At 55.5% G+C, this 13,800-nt stretch overlaps 1 protein-coding gene across 1 annotated transcript; it reads right to left on the reverse strand.

Annotated features, from left to right (window-relative positions):
- Nucleotides 1-808: 808 nt before the first annotated feature.
- Nucleotides 809-12,299, reverse strand: LOC113224353 (ceramide synthase 4). Its single transcript, XM_026453545.1, has 10 exons — nucleotides 12,056-12,299; nucleotides 8,941-9,058; nucleotides 7,659-7,777; nucleotides 7,511-7,568; nucleotides 7,100-7,150; nucleotides 6,667-6,759; nucleotides 6,301-6,429; nucleotides 5,364-5,470; nucleotides 1,378-1,534; nucleotides 809-1,295 (listed from the first exon to the last, which is right to left on the reverse strand). The coding sequence occupies exons 1-10, from the start codon at nucleotides 12,226-12,228 to the stop codon at nucleotides 1,119-1,121; spliced, it is 1,182 nt and encodes a 393-aa protein (XP_026309330.1). The 5' UTR covers nucleotides 12,229-12,299; the 3' UTR covers nucleotides 809-1,118.
- Between the last annotated feature and the right edge of the window lie 1,501 nt (nucleotides 12,300-13,800).

The following is a 13,800-nucleotide window of genomic DNA, read 5'->3' on the forward strand; positions in this document are numbered from 1 at the left end:
TTTGAGATGGAGTGTCGCCCTGTTGACCAGGCTGGAGTGCAGTGGCGCGATCTTGGCTCACTGCAACTTCTACCTCCCAGGTTCAAGCGATTCTCCTGCCTCAGCCTCCCAGGTAATTGCGATTACAGGTGTGCATCACCCTGCCCAGCTAGTTTTTGTACTTTTAGTAGAGATGAGGTTTTACTATGTTGCCCAGGCTGGTCTTGAACTCTTGACTTCAAGTGATCTGCCTGCCTCAGCCTCCCAAAGTGATGGGATTCCAGGTGTGAGCCACCAGGCCTGGCCTCGCCTCCGTTTCTTTATTTTTGGAACCCTTGAAGAGACAGTGACCTCCCCGAGGCTAACCCTTGGGAAGCCTGTGGGATTTTACCCCACTCCCTCCACTATCCCAAGAGAGGCTTCAGGGACCACGAAGACGGGAAATCTCCTGGACTTAAGGACTTCGGAGACAGGCCTGGTCCGCGACCTCCGTGTGAGCTTGGGCAAAGGACGTGACCTTTCAGAGCTAGTCTGTAAGTCTTTGAGAGACTGACCAAGGGTACCCTAAGGGTGGAGGGAGGGGCTTGAGTCACTGGCTGGCGAGTCAGGGGCTCATCTGGGAACAGCATGGGGAGGGGGTGGTCTCTGGGCTCTGTTCCTATCTGGGGCCCCTGGGGCCCTGCAGCCTTGGGTGGCAGTGAGTATCCTGTCAGTGGGGTATGTGAGTATCCTGTCAGTGGGGTATGTAAGTATAGAGGCCTGGCTCCCTCGGGAGTCTCGGGGGATGAAGAAGGAGCTTTGATAGGGACCCAAGTTCTCAGGCAGAAAATTTGGCTCTGTTTATGTTCTAATCGGACCCTTTTCAGGCTGGGGCTCCCCCCAGCCCCCAGGCTACAGCCTGGAGGTGTCTCTGGCCAGGCACAACATCCAGCTGCTGGCTCTCGGCTCTGTCCATTTGCCCAGAGGGAAGAAGGGCGGGTGGGCAGAAGGAAGGGGCTGGAGACAGATCATCAACCCTCCCCGCCCACCCCGGGTGGGGCTCTCCCTGTCTCCGGAAAGGTGGCCCAGGGCCGCCAGTCCAGTCACCCCAGAAATATCCAAGGTGTTGGGGGCAGCCCTTGACGGCCAGCCCCGCCTGGCTATGTGGCCGTTGTGTGCCTGGTTAGACGCGCGGCCACCCGGCTCCGAGGGCCATCAGTGGGGGCTGGCCTCGGCCCTCGAGCTGCCCCGTTCTTGAGCTGTAGAGGTTCCTGGGCCGCCGCCTCGTCCTCACTGGAATCTGATTCTTCCATATCACTACGAATGTCCTTCTCCATCTGGGGAACAGAGAGAGGGATGGAGCTCGGAGCAAGCAGGTAGGAGCTTGGGGCTGGGGCCCCCGGGGAGGTCCAGCCATACCTGACCCTTCTTTATGAAGCTACGGAGCATGCGCAGAATGAGGCAAGACCAGAACACGTGCAGCAGCTGCAGCAACATCAGAAGCCCGTTGAAGAAGTAGTAGCCGAAGAAGGGGCCCCTGTTGCCAAGGGACTCGTAGTATGTGGTGTAAAGGATCCTACAGCGGGAGGGAGAGGAGGAGGCCGGGGCTTGACCAGCCGCTGTGGCCCCTGGTCCTAGGAATTTCTAACTAGCATGGCCTTCCCTGCTCCATTACCTTCTATGGCTCCCAGTGTCCCCCATCGCATCATACCTACACTTTTTTTTTATTTTTTATTTTTGAGACAGAATCTTGTTCTGGTGCCCCGGTTGAAGTGCAGCGGCACGATCTGGGCTCACTGCAAGCTCCGCCTCCTGGGTTCACGCCATTCTCCTGCCCCAGCCTCCCGAGTAGCTGGGACTACAGGTGCCCGCCACCATGCCCGGCTAGTTTTTTGTATTTTTTTAGTAGAGACGGAGTTTCACTGTGTTAGCCAGGATGGTCTCGATCTCCTGACCTCATGATCCGCTGGTCTCGGCCTCCCAAAAAGTGCTATTACAGGCATGAGCCACTGCACCCGGCCCATACCTTACCTACACTCTTGAGCTGGGTATGCTAGGCCTGCTCTCACTTGCTTGTACTAAATGAGCAGAACACACAGAAGCTCCCTGACTGGCCATTCATGAACCCCACCCAAGTCGGTACTTATGATCCCAGCTGCTTTCCTGGGTGGTACTCTGACACCTTCTCTCTACTCCTCAGACCCCCATCACCTCCCCCTCATCAGCAGGTGACCGCCTACTCACCTCAGGTGAGGGGCTTCATGTCTCAGGAAGGCAAGCGGTGGGGACTCATCTCCCAAGGAGTATAAAAGGGGAGGGGCCTCATCTCCCAGATAGCCAGACGGGGGCGGGGCTTTGTCTCCCAGGGAGGCTGGGAGGGGCGGGGCTTCATTTTCATTGTGCGACCCAAGCCAGTAGGAAAGAATGTTCCCCAGCACCGCTCCTCCCCTCAAACTCCTCCTTGCTTGTTGCCTGGGACACTGTTCTGGAGCCCAACTCCCACCACACCCTCTCTTCTCAAACTCAGCTCTGGTTCTTCTGTTTTTTTGAGACGGAGTCTCACTCTCCCCCAAGGCTGGAGTTCAGTGGTGCGATCCAGCTCACTGCAACCTCCGCTTCCCGGGTTCCAGCAACTCTCCTGCCTCAGCCTCTCAAGTAGCTGGGATTATAGGCGCCTGCCACCACGCCCGGCTAATTTTTGTATTTTTAATAGGTGGATTTTGCCATGTTGGCCAGGCTGGTCTCGAACTCCTGACCTCAAGTGATCTGTCCGCCTCAGCCTCCCAAAGTGCTGGGATTACAGGTGTGAGCCACCGCACCTGGCCTTCCTGCTGGTTCTTTATCATTAGTGCCAACCCTGCTGTTATTTCACACAAGAAAGGAGAAACCAAAAAACTCATTCTTGACTCTACTCTGTCCCTCTGGGTACCAACTTTTTTCTTTTCCCTGTAGGCTTATTTCCTTTTCTTTGGAACTCCTTCAAAGTACTGGCTGGGCTGGGTATGGTGGCTAATGCCTATAATCCCAGCACTTTGGAGGTGGAGGTGGGTGGATCAGCAGGTCAGGAGTACGAGCCCAGCCTGGCCAACATGGTGAAACCCCTGTTTCAAAAACAAAAAAACCAAAACAACAAAAAAATTAGCCAAGTGTGATAGTGCCTGCCTGTAATTCCAGCTACTCAGGAGGCTGAGGCAGGAGAATCGCTTGAACCCAGGAGGCAGAGGTTGTGGTGAGCCAAGATCACACCATTGCATTCCAGTCTGGGTGACAGAGCCAGACTCCATCTCAAAAAAAAAAAAAAAAAAGTACTGGCTGTAGCTGCTGTGTTTCTCCTATCCCGTAATCAGCTGTAGGGTTACCAGCGACCTTGCCTTCCTCACTCCACAGTGTTTAGCCCTGCACCGCCACCAACCAGTATAACAGGTTGCCAGCGGCCTTCCCTCCTCCCTGGGCCCCTCCCCCCACCCCACCATCTCCCCATCTCACAGTCACTTCTGCCTAATCTACTCAGGCCTTGAACCCAAGACAGATGGGAGCCATGGAGGGTTGTAGCCAGAGGAGGGATGTGATCTGACTCATACGCTCCATGGGCCCTGTTCTTCCTCTCGACCTGCAAACATCAGGGAGCCCGAGGACTGAGCCTCTCTGTCCACACCTGGTCCCTAGGTGATGCTATCCAGGCTGCTGGCTGAAAATACCAGCATGCACTGGCAACTCCTACATGACCTTTCCCCAGAAGCCCGGACGGGCATGCCCACTGCCGTCCCCATGTCTCCTCTGAGGCCACAGACCCCTCAAACCCAGCAGGGCTGAGCTCCTGCTGCCTCAAGCAGTTCCTTCTGTGACTGTTCCCGTCTCCTGATCCCAGAGGCATCCCCTTGAGTCTGCTCACTTATCTCGCCTTCCCTGGGTCCTCTCGCTCCTGCCCATACTTCCCATGATGGTTCCGCTGCAGCTGCTAGAGGGCATCCGGAACAGCTAGGTCAGATCGAATCCCTCCTCTGCTTGTGACCTCCGTGACTCCCATCTCCCTCGGGGTCAAAGCCAAGGTCTTCCCCACAGCCCTCAAGGACCTGCACGGCCTACCCCCTTCCCTCCCTGCCCTTCCCCTCACCCACTGCTCCAGCCACACAGGCCGCCTTGCTACCATTCCCCTAACATGCCAGGCATGGTCTAGCCTCAGGGCGTTTGCACATGCTGTTCTGACTGGACCGGTCTTCCCCTCTGATCAACGTGGTTCTGTCCCTTACCTCCCTCCCACCTCTCTATACAAACGCTGCCAGCAAGGCATTCCCTGCCACTCGAATTCCAACTACCCACCCCTCCCATACTTCCTGCTCCCTTCCCGACATTTTAAAAAAAAATTTATTTATGCAGTGATGGAGTCTTGCTCTGTCACCCAGGCTTGAGTACAGTGGTGCGATCTCGGCTCACTGCAACCTCCGTCTCCTGGGTTCAAGTGATTCTCCTGCCTCAGCCTCCTGAGTAGCTGGGATTACAGGTGCCTGCCACCATGCCCAGTATTAATTAACTAAAACCAATAATTAGTATTGTACGAATTATTGTATTTTTAGTAGAGATGGGGTTTCTCTATGGTGGCCAGGGTAGTCTCAAACTCCTGACCTCAGGTGATTCGGCCACCTCGGACTCCCAAAGTGCTGGGATTACAGGTGTGAGCCATCACACCTGGCCAGTTTTATTTATTTTTAAAACAAAGTCTCTGTCACCCAGGCTGGAATGCAGTGGTACAATCTCAATTCACTGTAGCCTCTGCCTCCTGGGTTTAAGTGATCCAACTGCCTCAGCCTCCCGAGTAGCTGGGATTACAGGCATGCACCATCACGTTTGGCTAATTTTTGTATTTTTAGTAGAGGCAGGGTTTCATCATGTTGGCCAGGCTGGTCTTGAACTCCTGACCTCAAGTGATCTGCCCGCCTCGGCGTCCCAAAGTGCTGGGATTACAGGTGTGAGCTACCCCGTCCGGCCCCCCGACTTTATTTTCTTATTAGTAAATCTCTCCTTTGCATGCTGTGTAGTTCACCTGGCTGCCTCCTTTACCATCCGCTCCACCCATGAAGTATCTGCTCACGAGGGCAGGGATCTTTGAACTGTGGCCTCTGCTGTGTTCCCAGCACACTCAGACCCCATAAATATTTACCGGGCAGACTTTGGTGCACTGGCAACGCTGACCCCTCCTCCCACTCCATGGTCTAGGCACGCTGAGTAATTCCTAATTCTCTGTCGCACCTTTGCATATGCTGTGCCCTGTGCCTGGCGTGCCTTCTCCTGGAACTCTCCCAACCGAGATCCCCGGCTCGTTAGGGCAGGGTACCAATGGTGAGGCAGTCCTGGAATCTCAGACATGCCCTCCCACCTCCCTGACCCCCATGGGAGGGCTGACTCACTGGGTGGGGAAGAGGACCAGTCGGGTGTAGAAGAAGACCAAGGAGAAGATGAGGAAGAGCGCGTCACACACTTGCTGATACTGCGTGTAGTTGACCATCTTACAGGCCTGAGACGGGCAGCACAGAGACATGGGCTCAGGACCAGGGGCCTGGCCTCAAGGAGAAGGTGCTATGGGACGGGAACAGGTGAATTGGGGTGGGGCCTTGATTCCAGGAACTACCTACATTTCCAGGAAAGGTAAAGAGTGTGAATAAATACAGGCTGGGCACGGTGGCTCACGCCTGTAATCCCAGCCCTTTGGGAGGCTGAGGTGGCGGATCACCTGAGGTCAAGAGTTCGAGACCAGCCTGACCAAGATGGTGAAATCCCATCTCTACTAAACATACAAAAATTAGCTGGGCGTGGTGGTGGGCACTTGTAATCCCAGCTACTTGGGAAGCTGAGGCCGGAGAATCGCTTGAACGTGGGAGGCAGAGGTTGCAGTGAGTAGAGATTGCGCCATTGCACTCCAGCCTGGGTGAGAGCGCGAGACTCCATCTCAAAAAAAAGTGAATACATGCATGCATGCGCCTGTCTGTAGCTGTATCCTCCAAGAAGGGAGGCTGAGGGGGCGGGGCTTTATCTCCCAGGAAGACAGAGGGGGCAGGACCTCATGTCCCAAGGAAGCTGAGAAGCTGGGGGGGAGGGGCCGGGGGGGGCCTCTGCCCAAGGAAGCTAGGAGGGGTGGGGCTTCATCACCCAGGAAGATGGGGGGGGGGGGGGGGGGGGGCCTTATCAGCCTGGAAGACAGATGGGACGAGGCCTTATTACCCGAGAAGGCCAGGAGGGTGGGCTCCATTTCCCAGGAAAGTTGGGAGGAATGGGACTTCATCTCTAGGGGCACCTGGGAGGGCTGGGTACAGCAGCTGGGAAGGGTCAGGCAGGGGCCAGGCCCACCTCCAGCAGGTAGTCGGCGGAATCGTGTAACAGCAGCACCAGAGAGCCGATGCGCAGCAGGTTGGTGCTGTAGGAGAAGGTCATCAGGATGACCACCACGAAGTGATGTATCACCTGCTCCTTGAAATCCTGCAGGAGACAGTGGGTCACGGTGGGGATGAGCCTTGATGCTGGAGGGTGCCCCACCCTACGGGCCAAGAAGTGCGTCCTTTCAAGGGGTTTGTGTGGCCTCTGGGCCCATGGCCTCTATACCTCCTGCAAGAGGCACCAGGGAGCTCTCGAGGTACAGCTGTGAGGCTGCCCTACCACCCAGCTCCCCAGTTCCCTGTCCGTGGTGGGGTCTTCCAGACTCTGGTGTGGCCTCACCTTGCGCTTGACATCAAAGGGCAGCCGGATTAGCAGTGAGAGGTAGAACGCCAGCTCCAAGAGGTACCACCAGTACAGGGATGGCTTCAGGGGCTGCAGCAGGGCAGGACAAGGTTAGCTGTGGGGAGCGAAGGCTCCAGTCGGGCAGGGGTATGGCTCAGGGCCCACTCCCTTTGCTCAAAACCAGGATACTTGAATCCCAGTGAGTGAGCTCCCCATCTCTGGAGGTAATCAAGGGCAGTGGTTTGGTGGAAGCACCTGCTTGGAGTTTTCTAGCCGTTCTCTATTCCCCAGAGGAATCAAAGACACAGAGTAGTACTCGGTGGGGAATGATGGTGGTGTCAGGGCTCGCGTCCCAGGTCCATGGCTGCAGCAACTGTGATCATCACCCTGGCCTCTAAGCATTCGCTCACACACCCACACTGCCACTCACCTGGTTTGGGTAATTGTCCCAGCACCTTACTGGGGCCCACAGCCATGATTCCTGCCGGGAAACAGGTGTCAGGCTGTGCGGAGGTGAGAATCCAGCTTTCCACCCTGGGTCTGTGGCCTCTTTGGGGCTCTTTCCATGGTCTCGTAAATGCTGCCTTCACCCAGCCGTGCTTTTTTCTGTCTCAATCTTGATTGGGGAGCTCATTCACTGCAGAACCCTAAACTTCTGGTGCGTGGCAGACCCTAAGTACCTGTTGTGTGAATTCACCACCGCCTGGCCCAGCTCGCTCTCTCCTCGGCTGCACCCCTCCACACACACCCTCCCACCATATCCAGGCCTGGGGCGTAGGAGGCATTTCTGGGACAGGAGGACGGGGCAGGTGAGCAGTCAGCTACACTCGTGTACACTCACGTGGTATAGGACCGAGAGACCACCCACGAAGGAGGACAGGTAGAAAAGAAACCTCCAGCTGCGGATAGGGAGGGAGCTGTGAAAACAGGAACCACCCCCCTGCTGCCTTGCACCCCAGAAGTCCCATCCAGCCCCATTCTGGGTTTACCTGGCCTCACAGAACTTCTTGGTCAGCTGCGTTTGATCCTGCTTTCGGCGTCTCCGGAACCATCGTTGGGTCTGCCGCAGTGTGAGGCCACACTGGGCAGCCAGGAGGGAGAGCTGGGGCTGGGGAGGGGGTGATGGGGACAAGGGTCACAGAGGCCCTGTGGTGGCTTCCCCCATGGCCCCAGACAGGACTTGGCTCTGCCCTCTCCTCCACTGCAGCCCCACGTCTTGTCTACAAGGTGACCACGTCTATATGGAGAGGCAGTGTTGGGGGTCGCAGAGTTGGGGGGGGGTCCCAGCGTGGGGGGCCTGCAGAACACTTGGGCCTTAAGCAAATCCTGTTCATAGGGCAGGCAGGTCGCTGATGGGGATGGGATTAAGAGAGATGCTGGTGTGCATCCTCTTCTACCCACAGATAGGCTTCCCTGCGTCCCTCCAGAACGGTCAGTTCCCACCTCCAACCTAGGCAGGCAGTTGAGACCTTGCCCCAGCCCCAAGCCCTACATGAAGAGGGAAATGGACAAGTAGAGGGGGAGTCACGTGGCTTCTAGCTCTGTGGCAACTGCCCTGTTGCCCCCAGGGCATGTGGTCTTCACCATTCCCCACCCCACCCCACTCAGGATGCATCCACGTCTCCACAGTGCAGAGCCTGTCTAGCAGCAGCCACACCAGAGACGCGAATGGAGGGAGGGTCACAGGGCTGCTTCTGTTACTCCATCTCCTACCAACTCAGACCTTCCATTCCTCCCCCAGAATAGGAGAGCATGCAACTGCTTTCACTGTCCTACAACCTGTCCATTGTGCAACTATGCCCAGGGAGGCTGCGAGGGGCGGGGCGCCATCTCCCAGGGAGGCTGGGGGGGTGGGGGGGTGGGTCCTCATCTCCCAGGGAGGCTGGGAGGGGGTGGGTCCTCATCGCCCAGGGAGGCTGGAGGGGCAGGGCTCCATCTTCCAGGGAGGCTGGGAGGAGCGGGGCTCTATCGCCCAGGGATGCTGGGAGGGGTGGGGCCCATTTCCCAGTGGGACTGGTATGCCTGGGGCTCCATCTTCCAGGGAGGCTGGAGGGGCGGGTCCTCATTTCCCAGGGAGGCTAGCGGGGCAGGGCTCATTTCCCAAGGAATCGGGGATGAAGAGTGGAAAGTGGGGGCATTTCGGGGGTACCTGAAGCCACCTTGGCTTCTCCTGCCTCAACAAATAGGCCACACACCCACACACCACCCCGCAGGCCCCACCCCCCAGGGCAGTAGTGCCAGTCGCAGGGCACGGGGGGGGGGGGCTCTCACCTCCTCGGGCCTGTGCCCTTCTGTGAGGAAGTATTTTTCCAGCGTGGCATTCGGCTTCACCTGCTTCCTGGTCTGATCCCTCACACCCAGCCACCGGCTCAGGGGCAGGCCGATGAATCTGGGTGCAAGGGAGATAGAGCCCATTAGCCCAGGTGAAGAGACGGGACTGCCTATGCATGAGGGGGCAGACATGCTATCGGTGGGTAAACCAAGTCTCAGAGGTCACAGCTGGCACAGGGCAGGGTATGTACAACTTGGGGTCTGTCTTCTCCATCTGCTCAGAGGGTTTGGAGGTCCAGAGTCAGAAAGGTTCATGAAACAGGACTCGATTTTCCACTTATTCCCGGCCTCATCCCCTGGGGCCCTGAAGGGGTAGCCCGGCTGCTGTGTTTGACCAAACATAAGGCAGCTGGCTCACGTGAGGTCAGAATTTCGAGACCAGTCTGACCAATGTGGTGAAACATTGTCTCTACTAAAAATACAAAATCATCTGGGTGTGGTGGCATGTGCCTGTAATCCCAGCTACACGAGAGGCTGAGGCAGGAGAATTGCTTGAACCTGGAGGTGGAGGTTGCAGTGAGCCAGGATGGCATCACTCTATTCCAGCCTGGGAGACAGAGTCTCCATCTCAAAAAAAAAAAAAAAAAAAAAGGCACATGAACCTGTGATGTGTCTGCTGGGTGAGGGTGTGCAGACCAGCTCTTGGGGAACACAGGTACCTTTGCCCAATTCCAAACCAGAGATAAGAGTCTCTTCACTGCCTGTCTCACTGTGACCTGGGTCCTGGCCTGACCCCTCGCCAGACTGGGGGCTCCCCACGGGCAGGGGCTGTTCCCGCTCCAAGCCCCTCCTCCTAGCATCCCCCATTCAGGATAAAGACTTGCAGATCAGGGACCCTGGTCAACCAACATGTTGCCCACAAGAGGGCGCGCCAACACCACAGGTGGGGACCGAATTTTACATCCACCGTCCATCCCAACATCATCCCTCATTTGGGGAAAGGCTGAGAGCAGCCTAGCAAGAACTCATTGCAGACTAAATCATGATGCAGAGATAAAGGGCAGATACTTAATGAGCTGTTATCTGCTAAGCATGGGGCCAAGTCCATGTTATACACTGGCTCACCTAACCCTAACTTAGTCCCCATTGTCGTAATGGGTAAACTGAGGCTCCGAGGGTCAGAGACATGCCCGAGGAGACACTGTGAGCAGCTGAAAGACCTGAAATTTGAGCTCAGGATTCTGGTTTTTGTTTTAAGAGGCAGGATCTCCTCTTGGAGGTGGAGGGTGGGAGGATCGCTTGAACTCAGGAGTTCAAGACCAGCCTGGGCAACATGGTGAGACCTCATCTCTACTAAAACTACAAAAGTTAGCTGGGTTGTGGTGTCACTTGCCTGTAATCCTAGCACTTTAGGATGCCAAGGCAGGCGGATCACCTGACGTCAGGAGTTTGAGACCAGCCTGGCCAACATGGCAAAACACCGTTTCTACTAAAAATACAAAAATTAGGTATGGTGGCACATGCCTGTAATTGCAGTTACTTGTGAGGCTGAGGTCAGAGAATTGCTTGAACCTGGGAGGCAGAGGTTGCAGTGAACCGAGATCGTGCCATAGCACTCCAGCCAAGGTGAAAGAGCTCTGTCTCAAAAAAAGTTAGCCGGGCGTGGTGGCACGTGCCTGTAGTCCCAGCTACTGGTGGGGCTGAGGTTTTTTTTTTGAGATGACGTTTTGCTCTTGTCACCCAGGCTGGAGTGCAGTGGCATGAATGATCTTGGTTCAATGCAACCTCTGTCTCCTGGGTTCAAGCAATTCTCCTACCTCAGCCTCCTGGGTAGCAGGGACTGCAGGCGTGCACCACCACACCCAGCTAATTTTTTGTACTTTTAGTAGAGACAGGGTTTCACCATGCTGGTCGGGCTGGTCTCGAACTCCTGACCTCATGATCCGCCTGCTTCGGCCTCCCAAAGTGTTGGGATTACAGATGGGAGCCACTGCACCCAGCGTAATTTTTTTTTTTTTGAGATGGAGTCTTGCTTTATTGCCCAGGCTGCAGTGCAGTGGCCGGATCTCAGCTCTCTGCAAGCTCTGCTTCCCGGGTTTACACCATTCTCCTGCCTCAGCCTCCTGAGTAGTTGGGAATACAGGCGCATGCCACCTTGCCCGGCTAGATTTTTGTATTTTTTTTTTTTTTTAAAGTAGAGATTGGGTTTCACCGTGTTAGTCAGGATGGTCTCGATCTCCTGACCTCGTGATCCGCCCATCTCGGCCTCCCAAAGTGCTGGGATTACAGGCTTCAGCCACCGTGCCCGGCCTGTATTTTTCTAATAGAGACAGGTTTTCACCATATTGCCCAGTCTGGTCTTGAACTCCTGGACTCAAGCGATCACCTGCCTCAGCCTCCCAAATTGCTGACATTACAGGCATCAGCTACCACGCCTGGCCTAGATTCAATTTTTTTGTTTAAAGGGCTAAAACCCCTGCATTTGAAACTGGAAAACCCTCCGCCCACCCCACTGTCCTTCACTAAGGCCCTGGGATGCCTTTGGGATGGGATAACACCCCCAGCTCACATTTGCCTTTTTTTTTTTTTTTTGAGATGGAGTCTTGCTCTGTTGCCCAGGCTGGAGTGCAGTGGCACGATCTTGGCTCACTGCAACCTCCGCCTCCCAGGTTCAGGCGATTCTCCCGCCTCAGCCTCCTGAGGAGCTGGAATTACAGGTGTGCGCCCAGCTAATTTTTGTATTTTTAGCACAGATGGGGTTTCACCATGTTGGCCAGGCTGGTTTTGAACTCCTGACTTGAAGTGATCCGCCCGCCTCAGCCTCTCAAAGTGTTGGGATTACAGGCGTGAGCCACGGTGCCCGGCCTCCCATCCCTGTTTTATGAAGATGTTGGCACACCCAGCCCTCAACTGCGGGCAGTGTTCCTATAAACCAGCAATCAGAGGCCAGAATTGTGGGTGGTGGGGGCTGGGGGCAGGCTGGAGCTGGAAAAAGCACTTTGGTGCAAAGCCAGCTTCCACTCGGGACATGCTGCAATGGCAAATTGCACACAGGGCACGAGCACATACTGGAGTGACCGCGGGGGCGATGGATTGCGGCAGGGCAGACACTCACCTCTCAAAGGCGAGGCGCATGGCCAGGAGGACCAGTGCCAGGGGCAGGGCTGCCAGCATGTCCTGGGGGTGGGGGTAGACACGGCCATCCCGGTCTTCCAGCTCTGCCCATGTGACATTGGGTGGTAACCAGAACCTGTGCTGCCAAAGCCACTCGTTGAAACTGGACAGCATTCTGTGGACACAGGTTCCAGTTAGCTGAGAGGTCTGCAAGCCGAATGGGTGGGGCAAGTGAGGCCTGAGGCTGGAGCCTCACAACTCCTAGTTGGGCCGTTATCAGCGCAGCTGACAACCAGGAGGCGGGACTGGAAGATGGAACTCCCCTTGCCTGGGACTTTGGAACTATCCTCTGGCCCCAGAAGAGTGGGGCTTTAGCCACCACTCCATTCTCATCACCGCTGCCCTCACTTGCCTGGTCAGTGTTAAAGGCAGAGTTGGGCTGTGTGTCCTCAGGCAAATGACTTGACCCCTCAGATCCTCAAGTTCATCTGTAAAACACAGTAGTAGGCCGGGCACAGTTGTTCACACCTGTAATCCGAGCACTTTGGGAGGCCAAGGCGGGTGGATCACGAGGCCAGGAGTTCAAGACCAGCCTGACCAACGTGGTGAAACCCTGTCTCTACTAAAAATACAAAAATGAGCTGGGCGTGGTGGCACGCGCCTGTAATCCCAGCTACTCAGGAGTCTGAGGCTGGAGAATCGCTTGAACCCGGGAGGCAGAGGTTGCAGTGAGCCGAGATCGTGCCATTGCTCTCCAGCCTGGGTGACAGAACGAGACTCCATCTCAAAAACAAAACAAAACAGAGACAGTAATACCCAGGCTTCTCTACCTAAAGTGCTTGTCCTACTGATTTTTAACAAGAGTAGTAACACAGTCCAAAAATAATAGTTATTATTCTGCATTTAACTGATGCCAAGATGGTAGCCAGAAGTCAAAGGAGTGGCTGCTTGGGGTCAGAAACTTGAGTGGTGGTTGGGCACCATGGCTCATGCCTGTAATCCCAGTACTGTGGGAGGCTGAGGTGGGCAGATCACTTGAGGTCAGGGGTTTGAGACCACCCTGGCCAACATGGCAAAACTCCATCTTTACTAAAAATGCAAAAATTAGCCAGACATGGTGGCAAGCGCCTATAATCCCAGGTACTCAGGAGGCAGAGGCAGGAGAATCGCTTGAAACTGGGAGGAGGAGGTTGCAGTGAGCCGAGATCATGCCAGTGCACTCCAGCCTGGGCGACAGAGCGAGACTCTGTCTCAAAAAAAAAAAAAAAAAATCCAGAGTTCCTTTCCTGGCCATCTTTGGAAGGTAGACTCCCCTGTAGCTGGGAATTTCAGAGGTCTCGCTTGCTATCCCAGAGCCCACAAAGCAAGTGGGTAAGACAGCCTATCGCATGACTGAACTTCCCGGATAACGGAGTGGCGGTCAAGGTGGGGCAGCTCTGGCCAGCATGTCCCAGCCTGCCTGAGGAGCCCAAAGAGCTGCTCCCTTTCCTGAGATCTTGAGCCAAGGGTCCGGCCTACCACAGTGATTCCCACTCAAAAGTGTGTTCATTCATCTGTCCACCCATCCACCCGTCCATCTACCTATCCATCCCTCTGTCCGCCCATCCAAACATCTGTCCACCTACCCATCAATCCATTCATCCATCAAAACATCTGTCCATCCACTCATCATCCACCTATCCACTCATCCATCCCTCTCTCCACCCATCATCCATCCAAACATCTGTCCATCCAACCGTCATCTAT

The sequence above is a fragment of the Piliocolobus tephrosceles genome, unplaced genomic scaffold (assembly GCF_002776525.5).
Source record: "Piliocolobus tephrosceles isolate RC106 unplaced genomic scaffold, ASM277652v3 unscaffolded_44507, whole genome shotgun sequence".
Classification (NCBI taxonomy): Eukaryota; Metazoa; Chordata; class Mammalia; order Primates; family Cercopithecidae; genus Piliocolobus; species Piliocolobus tephrosceles.

Bases quoted from the DNA above. Each gene is read 5' to 3' on its own strand.
- LOC113224353 (XM_026453545.1), bottom strand. From the start codon at position 12,228: ATGCTGTCCAGTTTCAACGAGTGGCTTTGGCAGCACAGGTTCTGGTTA. The intron at 7,151-7,510 runs GTGAGTGTACAC...GTTTCCCGGCAG, and splicing joins GTCTCTCGGTCCTATACCAC to GAATCATGGCTGTGGGCCCC. The intron at 6,760-7,099 runs GTGAGTGGCAGT...GCCCTGCTGCAG, and splicing joins GGGACAATTACCCAAACCAG to CCCCTGAAGCCATCCCTGTA.